At 43.9% G+C, this 9,154-nt stretch overlaps 1 protein-coding gene across 1 annotated transcript; it reads left to right on the top strand.

The window, feature by feature from the left end:
* Positions 1 to 366: 366 nt before the first annotated feature.
* UTP3 (UTP3 small subunit processome component) lies at positions 367 to 2,425 on the top strand. Its single transcript, XM_010383987.2, has one exon. It carries the CDS (start codon positions 570 to 572, stop codon positions 2,001 to 2,003), a length of 1,434 nt encoding a protein of 477 aa, XP_010382289.1. The 5' UTR covers positions 367 to 569; the 3' UTR covers positions 2,004 to 2,425.
* The last annotated feature ends 6,729 nt before the right edge of the window (positions 2,426 to 9,154 follow it).

The following is a 9,154-nucleotide window of genomic DNA, read 5'->3' as shown; positions in this document are numbered from 1 at the left end:
AGAAAAGAGAAAACAAGGGAGCAGGAAAACTACACTAGCACACGCCTGCCGGTCGCAAACGCCGGGTACACACGCAGTTAAAACTCAATGGAATGCCCCCGGGACTTCTCCAGGGCGTAAAGCGCAGCGCCCTCTATTGGCCGTCTGGACCTCGCCTGGAGGTGCCGTCAAGGTTCCGTCCGCCAGCCACACTCAGGCACTACAGAATAAGCGCATGAGCCCCAGAAAGGGTTCTGTGGAACGGACTTCCTTATCCTATCGTTTCCACACGGAAAGATTTTAATTCACCGGAATCGACTGGCGTCAAAGGGCACAGCGAAAAGGAAGTTGGTATCAACGTGACCTCGCCTCAGGGACCGAGCGGAAGTCCTGAATCGTACGCCACGCGGAGAGCATGCTGGGGGCCGGAAGGTAAAAGAAATTCCTGTAGCCGATCCCGAGTCTGCAAACTGGTGGCAGGGGAGCGCGCGGCTGTTTAAAGCCACGAGTTATCGGAGCGTCTGATTCCTGCACCGAAGTCAGAGGTGGCCGAAAGTCCGGAGTCACTGTAAAACCTGAGATTGTGAGCCATGGTGGGGAGATCCCTGCGGCGCGGAGCAGCTAAGTGGGCAGCTGTGCGAGCCAAGGCAGGTCCCACGCTCACCGACGATAATGAAGATGATTTAGGATTGCCACCTTCGCCAGGGGACACCAGCTACTACCAAGATCAGGTAGATGACTTCCATGAGGCACGATCCCGGGCCGCCTTAGCTAAGGGCTGGAATGAAGTACAGAGTGGAGACGAGGAGGATGGCGAGGAGGAGGAGGAGGAGGTGCTAGCCCTAGATATAGACGATGAGGACGACGAAGATGGGGGTAGTGCGGGGGAGGAGGAGGAGAATGCCGATGATGATGGTGGGAGCTCCGTGCAGAGTGATGCTGAGGCCTCTGTGGATCCCAGTTTGTCGTGGGGTCAGAGGAAAAAACTTTACTATGACACGGACTATGGCTCCAAGTCCCGAGGCCGGCAGGGTCAACAGGAGGCAGAGGAGGAGGAAAGAGAGGAGGAGGAGGAGGCACAGATCATTCAGCGGCGCCTAGCCCAGGCGCTGCAAGAGGATGATTTTGGTGTCGCCTGGGTTGAGGCCTTTGCAAAACCAGTGCCTCAGGTAGATGAGGCTGAGACACGGGTCGTGAAGGATTTGGCTAAAGTTTCAGTGAAGGAGAAGCTGAAAATGGTGCGAAAGGAATCACCAGAACTCTTGGAGCTGATAGAAGACCTGAAAGTCAAGTTGACAGAGGTGAAGGATGAGCTGGAGCCATTGTTACAGTTGGTGGAACAAGGGATCATTCCACCTGGAAAAGGAAGCCAATATTTGAGGACCAAGTACAACCTCTACTTGAATTATTGTTCGAACATCAGTTTTTATTTGATCCTGAAAGCTAGGAGAGTCCCAGCACATGGACATCCTGTCATAGAAAGGCTTGTTACCTACCGAAATTTGATCAACAAGCTGTCAGTTGTGGATCAGAAGCTGGCCTCAGAAATTCGTCATCTGTTGACACTTAAGGATGATGCTGTAAAGAAAGAACTGATTCCGAAAGCAAAATCCACCAAACCCAAACCAAAGTCTGTTTCAAAGACTTCTGCGGCTGCCTGTGCTGTTACAGATCTTTCTGATGATTCTGATTTTGATGAAGAAGCTAAACTGAAGTATTATAAAGAAATAGAAGACAGGCAAAAGCTAAAGAGAAAGAAAGAAGAAAATAGCACTGAAGAACAGGCTGTTGAAGATCAAAATGCAAAGAGAGCCATTACCTATCAAATTGCTAAAAATAGGGGACTTACTCCTAGGAGAAAGAAGATTGACCGCAATCCCAGAGTGAAACACAGGGAGAAGTTCAGAAGAGCCAAAATTCGAAGAAGAGGCCAGGTTCGTGAAGTTCGTAAAGAAGAGCAACGTTATAGTGGTGAATTATCTGGCATTCGTGCAGGAGTTAAAAAGAGCATTAAGCTTAAATGAAGTTTTTGCTTAGCATAAGGTTTTTGGCAATTTTGGATCAATAAATTTTTACTTTTAACTAAAGTGATTGTATTAATATATAATACTTTAAATTTTAAAAATTCTTGTCCACAGGGAAATTTGTCTGGGTTATTGGACAATTTATATTAAGATTATAAGAACTGTGGGAGCAATATGATGGTGCTTGAGAAAAGAGATGATGTTGAAGTTTTTCAGTATTCTGTTAAACGGGTATTAGCTTAGGCAAATTTCACAGTTCATTGTGCAGTGTTAAACTCAGAACATGTGTAACTTTTCACGTAAAGAGAATGCACCTTTGACAGTTATTTGTAAGGCAGCCTATAAAATAGTTCTGAAATATTTTATTTACCTAACTAATTATTGGGCTACTTGTTAATAAATGGGCTTAATGTTAACATGGATTTCATACGTTCTGTGTGGTTTAAAAGCATAGGAATGAAACTTTGGTTAAAAGTAGAAAAAGGAAGAGATATGCCTTAATTACATCAATTGTCAATATTTTCTCATAGTTCTTCATGTGCAAATAAGGTAAAAATCCCATTTCCCCTTCTTTACTGGTGATTTGCAGCAGTTGCTGCTTGTGCTAGCACTCCATTTGCTAAAAATTTGATATGATTACTACTAGGTAAGTGGTAACTATGTGGCAACAAAGTTCCATTTTTCTTTTTTTTTTTCCTTTTTTGAGACTGAGTCTCGCTCTGTAGCCCAGGCTGGAGTGCAGTGGCAGGATCTCTCGGCTCACTGCAACCTCCACCTCCCGGGTTCAAGTGATTCTCCTGCCTCAGTCTCCTGAGTAGCTGGGATTACAGGTGCTCACCACCACGCCCAGCTAATTTTTGTATCTCTAGTTGAGACAGGGTTTTGGCTAGGCTGGTCTTGAACTCCTGACCTCAAGTGATCAGCCCGCCTTGGCCTCCCAAAGTGCTGGGATTACAGGCATGAGCCATCGCGCCCAGCTCAATGGTCCATTTTTCTTTGCTGCTACACTGCTTTTTTAAGTAGAGGGAAGATGTCGAGGTGGTGAATGTAAAAATAGGATGTTGCCAGGGAAGAAAATGAGAGGACTAGTGAAGGAAACCCACACAAAAAAAGCCGTAATTTCCTCATTGTGTCACTGTGTATTCAGTAAACATTGTGCTAGCGGCTAGAGATGCAGAGACGATGCATGGTTAATATTTATTGAACACTTGCCATGTGCTAGTTGTACATCACCTCATTTAATCTTCACAATAACTTTGCAAGGTGATACTGTGCTCTTACAGATGAGGATGCTGAAATTTTGGAAGGTTGACCTTCTGAGGGACACCTGGAAATCTGAACCCAAACTAACTTGAGCATTCATTCTCTTAACCTCTGGCTTACAGCTGCTTCCTCAGAGTAGCACACAGGACAAATTATTTTGTTTCCTTATAAATAAAAGAGGTAGGTTGGAAATAAAAATTAACAGTGCTTACTAAGGTAACTTTTCAGAGCACTTTGTGCTTATTTCTCATAACTTTATGTGGTAAATTCTGTTATCCATATTTTGAAGATGAGGAAACTGGCCAAAAGAAGTAACTTTCTCAAGGTCACACAGCTATTAAGTGGCAGAGCCAGGATTTCAACCCAGCCTTTATGGCTTCAGAACCCAATTCTATACTTTTTATTTTTATTTTTGATGTAATAGAAAAAATACAGGTTTTGGAGTTAACAGGATGATTTTCAGTTAATTGATCTCTGAGTTTCATTTTCTTCATCTGTATGAGTCTCTATTATTATACCTACCTCAGAGAAGCCATAAGTCAGTGGTTAAGAGCAGACTGTAGTTAGACTGGTGGGTTGGGTCTTTTGTAGGGGGAGTTGTTTGTTTTGTTTTGTTTTGTTTGCAACAGAGTCTCACTCTGTCACCCAGGCTTGAGTGCAGTGGTGTGATCTCAGCTCACTGCAACCTAAACCTCCCAGATTCAAGCAGTTCTCCTGCCTCAGTCTCCGGAGTAGCTGGGAGTACAATACCAGTCGAACTCCTGGCCTCAAGCGATCCACCTGCCTCGGCCTCCCAAAGTGATGGGATTACAAGCCTGAGCCACCACACCTGGCCAGAATACTGGCTTTCTAACCCAGGTCCATCACTTAATACCTGGGATTTGGACAAATTACTTGATCTCTCTGTTACTCAGTTATCTCATCTAAAATGGGGATGATAGTACCTACTTTGTAGAGTTATGAGGATTAAGTGAATTAATGTATGTAAAGCACATAGAACAGTATGTCTTTTGAGTGTTGGCTTATAAACGATAAATTAATATCTTAAATTAGGGAGGAAAGGGTAGCATTGGATAAACACATGAGCTATAGAAAATCTAGGACAGGGCAAAAAGAGAGGACATGAAGTTAGAGGTTGAAAGTATTTGGGCTGGGCATGGTGGCTCACACCTGTAATCCCAGCACTTTGGAAGGCTGAGGCAGGTGGATCACCTGAGGTCAGGAGTTCGAGACCAGCCTGGCCAACATGGTGAAACCCCGTCTCTACTTAAAATACAAAAGCTAGCTGGGCATGGTGGCATGCACCTGTAATCTCAGTTACCTGAGAGGCTGAGGCAGGACAATCACTTGAGCCCAGGAGGCAGAGGTTGCAGTGAGCTGAGATTGCACCACTGCACTCTAGCCTGGGTGACCAAAAGACTTAGTCTCAAAAAAAAAAAAAAAAAGTTTTTGGTGTTCAACTGGGCATGGCAGGTACCTGTAGTCACAGCTGTCGGGAGGCTGAAGCAGAGGATTGCTTGAGCCCAGGAGTTCAAGGCCAGCCTGGGCAATATAGTGAGAATCTACAAAATAAATTTTTGAAAATTTTCAAAGAAAGTATCTGGTGTTTTATATCAAATCCCTGCCATACTCGGAGATTATATGGGGGTAGGGAGAGATAATAGATTGACAGATGGATTTGGTAAGAAAAGAATTATGTTTTGAAGGAAGAAAAATCTTCCATTTAGAAAAGTGGAAAAAATATGTTATATATTCCTTTAGAGACATCACAATACTTTATAAATATTATTCATTTTGGAGTAGCTAGGATGTAGATGGTGCTATCCTATATTATAAACATAAAACATGACTTTGATGTGAGTTAATAGGAAAATAAGTTGTTGGATATAATATTTACATCTTTCAAAAATTTGTTGTTTTTATTTTTTGAGATGGAATTTTGCTCTGTTGCCCAGGCTGGAGTGCAGTGGCGCAATCTTGGCTCACCTCAACCTCCGCCTCCTGGTCTCAAGTGATTGTCCCGCCTCAGCCTCCCGGGTAGCTGAGATTACAGGTGCAAGCCACCATGCCCAGCTAGTTTTTGTAGGTTCAAGCGATTCTCCTGCCTCAGCCTCCTGAGTAGCTGGGATTACAGGCTAGCAATGGGGTTTCTCCATGTTGGTTAGGCTGGTCTTGAACTCCCGACCTTAGGTGATCCACCCGCCCTAGCCTCCCAAAGTGCTGGGATTACAGGTGTGAGCCACCGCACCTGGCTGTTTTTTGTTTTCTTTGTTTTTGTTTTTGTTTTTGTTTTTCTAGACAGAGTCTTGCTCTGTCACCCAGGCTAGAGTGCAATGGAATAATCTAGGCTCACTGCAACCTCCGCCTCCCAGGTTCAAGTGATTGTCCTACCTCAGCCTCCAGAGTAGCTGAGATTATAGGTATACACCACCACACCCAGGTAATTTTTGTATTTTTAGTAGAGATGGGGTTTCACCATGTTGGCCAGGCTGGTCTTGGACTCCTGACCTCAGGTGATCCGCCCACCTTGGCCTCCCAAAGTGCTGGGATTACAGGCGAGAGCCACCACGCCCGGCCAACCATAATGGTTCTTAAACCAGAATCTCCAGGGATCAGTTAGTAAGTGTCAAGTACAGATTCCTGTGCCCTACCTGCACAGATTCTGATTCAACTGTCCTGGTGTTGGGTCCAGTCATCTCTATTTTAACAGGTATGCAACATGATTCTGATCCAAATCGTCTACAGAATACGTTTTGGGAAACATTGCTCTGGGTTTTTCTCAGCTAATAACATTAGGCATATGAATGAAGTTAATTACAGGAGTGAAATATGATGTGGCATTACCATGGGACTACTTCTTGAGAATCTTAAAAACAATAGGCTTCCCCACACCCCACCCCAGAACCATAGCATAGTCCTAATCACATTTTGCATATGACAGTGGGTTCCTAGACTCCCTGAAGCCAGGAGTCCATGGACGTCAGTTAGAAAACTTTATGCTAGCCTGGGCGCGGTGGCTCACGCCTGTAATCCCAGCACTTTGGGAGGCCGAGGAGGGCAGATCACGAAATCAGGAGATCAAGACTATCCTGGCAAACATAGTGAAACCCCGCCTCTACTAAAAATACAGAAATTAGCTGGGTGTGGTGGTGCACTCCTGTAATCCCAGCTACTCAGGAGGTTGAGGCAGGAGAATCACTTGAACCCGGGAGGTGGAAGTTGCAGTAAGCCGAGATCGTGCCACTGCACACTAGCCTGGCGACAGAGCGAGACTCCGTCTGAAAAAAAAAGAAAACTTTATGCTAGAAGGGCTGTACCTTTTGCCCTTGTGCATTGTTTTATATGGCCTGCTTTAATATATATAATAGGCAATTTTGCCATGGTGGGGTGAGGATTATTGAAATTAAGTAGCTGGCAGAATTTAATTAGCACCTAAAATTTTTTCCCATTTATTAAATGACCTCTTTTAGACATACTTACAGTTTTATTCACACCACACTTGAGCATACATAAAAAGAGAAATATAAATGTAAGCTAAATAAGTTATTCCTTAAGCTTCTTATTCAGTCCAGTTTTTCTAAATTGCTTTTATTCAGATACCCGATGGTCACAGAAAAAAATAATTTTGAAGTGATCTTAAGAAGAGTCTTACAAATAAATGAGGCTGGGTGTGGTAGCTCACGCCTGTAATCTCAGAAATTTAGGAGGCCAAGGTGGGCAAATCACTTGAGCACAGGAGTTCGAGACCAGCTTGGGCAATAGGGCGAAACTCTATCTCTACTAAAACTACATAAATTAGCTGGGTATGATTGCGTGTGCCTGTGGTCCCAGCTACCAGTGAGGTTGAGGTGGGAGGATCACTTGAGCCTGGGAGGTCAAGGCTGCAGTGAGCTGTGATTGCGCCACTACAGTCCAGCCTGGGGGACAGTGAGGCCGTGTCTCAAAAAAATAAAAAATAAAGTGAGGGGGGCTGAGAACTACTTAGGAATAGTACAAGGAATAAATAGTACAAAAAATAAATCTTTTATGCATTGGAAAAAGAAAAAATGATGCTAACTTTGGGAAGAGGCATAAATTCATTACAATTAAAGCAATTAACTGCTTAAATAGATTTGCTATGGGACCTCAAAAATGGTATGTACCTTTCTACATGGGGAGAGCAGAGAAAATATCACAGGTTTGTTTGAGTAGAGTTTGGGAGAGGTAGAGTAGGTACCACAATATGAATAAGGCCAGACATGTTAAGCTTAGCCAAAGGCAACAAGGGGTAAGACAAGATAGGAGGATAATATTGGAAAGATAGGAAGGGGTTAGATTGTGAAAGACCTTACTAGGTAGTTAATGCACTTAGATTGTATACCAGACATAAAGAAGTGAACCCAGGTTTTTAAGAAATGATGTAGCATAATTAGGTGAATGTTCAGAAAAGTAAATTACTCATTCTAACTGCTGTAGAGCAGGGCAACTGGAATAGATTAAAACCAGCGGCAGGAAAACCAGTGAGGCGTCCTTTGCAATAATACTGGCAAGAAAAGATGAAGCTTTAAAGCAGAGGACAGGCCAGGCACAGTGACTCACACCTGTAATCCCAGCAAATTGGGAGGCCTTGGCAGGTGGATCATTTGAGGTCAGGAGTTCGAGACCAGCCTGATCAATATGGTGAAACCCCGTCTCCACTAAAAATACAAAAATTAGCCAGGCATGGTGATGCACACCTGTAATCCCAGCTACTCTGGAGGCTGAGGCAGGAGAATCGCTTGAACCCAGGAGGCAGAGGTTGTGGTGAGCCGAAATTGCACTACTGCACTCCAGCCTGGTCAACAAGAGCAAAGCTCTGTCTAAAAAAAAAAAGAAGAAGAAGAAGAAGAACCTGAAAGAGCATGAGAATTACTGGATACATTCATAGAAATCTTCAGCAACATTATTATTATTATTATTTTGAGATGAAGTCTCTCTCTGTTGCCCAGGCTGGAGTTCAGTGGCGTGACCTTGGCTCACTGCAACCTTCGCCTCCTGGGTTAAAGTGATTCTCCTGCCTCAGCCTCCCAAGTATCTGGGACTACAGGCACGTGCCACCATGCACGGCTAATTTTTTTTTTTTTTTTTTTAGTAGAGATGGGGTTTCACCATGTTGGCCAGGCTAGTCTCGAACTCTTGACCTCAGGCGATCTGCCCACCTTGGCTTCCCAAAGTGCTGGGATTACAGGCATGAGCCACTGTGCCTGGCCTTTTTTTTTTTTTTTTTTGAGACAGAGTCTCACTCTGTTGCCCAGGTTGGAGTGCAGTAGCATGATCTTGGCTCACTGCAACCTCTGCCTCCTGGGTTCAAGCAATTCTGCCTCAGCCTCCCAAGTAGCTGGGACTACATGTGCATGCCACATCGCCTGGCTAATTTTTGTATTTTTAGTAGAGACAGGATTTCACCATGTTGGCCAGGCTGGGCTTGAACTCCTGACCTCAAGCAATCTACCCGCCTCAATCCTCCCAAAGTTCTGGGATTACAGGCCTGAGTCACCACACCCGGCCAGCAACATTATTACGATAAACACTAGCTGAGCCTGGTGGCTCGCACCTGTAATCTCAGCTATGCTGTAGGCTGAAGAGTCTCTGGAGTCTCTTTAGACCTGTGGAAACAATGTATTGTCAGTAATACAGAACTAGGAGAAGTCTTCTTTCTTCAATTCTCTGATTCATAATACTCAAAATAATTGACCTGTAAGTATGGTATTATTACAAACTAAATATTTCTATTTATGTCCAAGGACATTATTTTAATTAGAAATCTGATAGTAAGAATAATCTCAAATTTTGGCAAAGGAAATTGTAGTAGGAACTTGACTAGAGTTTCCATCAATGATTAGGCTATTTGAATATTGTTCTTGAATACT

This window comes from Rhinopithecus roxellana, chromosome 2, assembly GCF_007565055.1.
Source record: "Rhinopithecus roxellana isolate Shanxi Qingling chromosome 2, ASM756505v1, whole genome shotgun sequence".
NCBI classification, from domain to species: domain Eukaryota; kingdom Metazoa; phylum Chordata; class Mammalia; order Primates; family Cercopithecidae; genus Rhinopithecus; species Rhinopithecus roxellana.
This window is presented reverse-complemented; position numbering and strand designations above follow the sequence as displayed.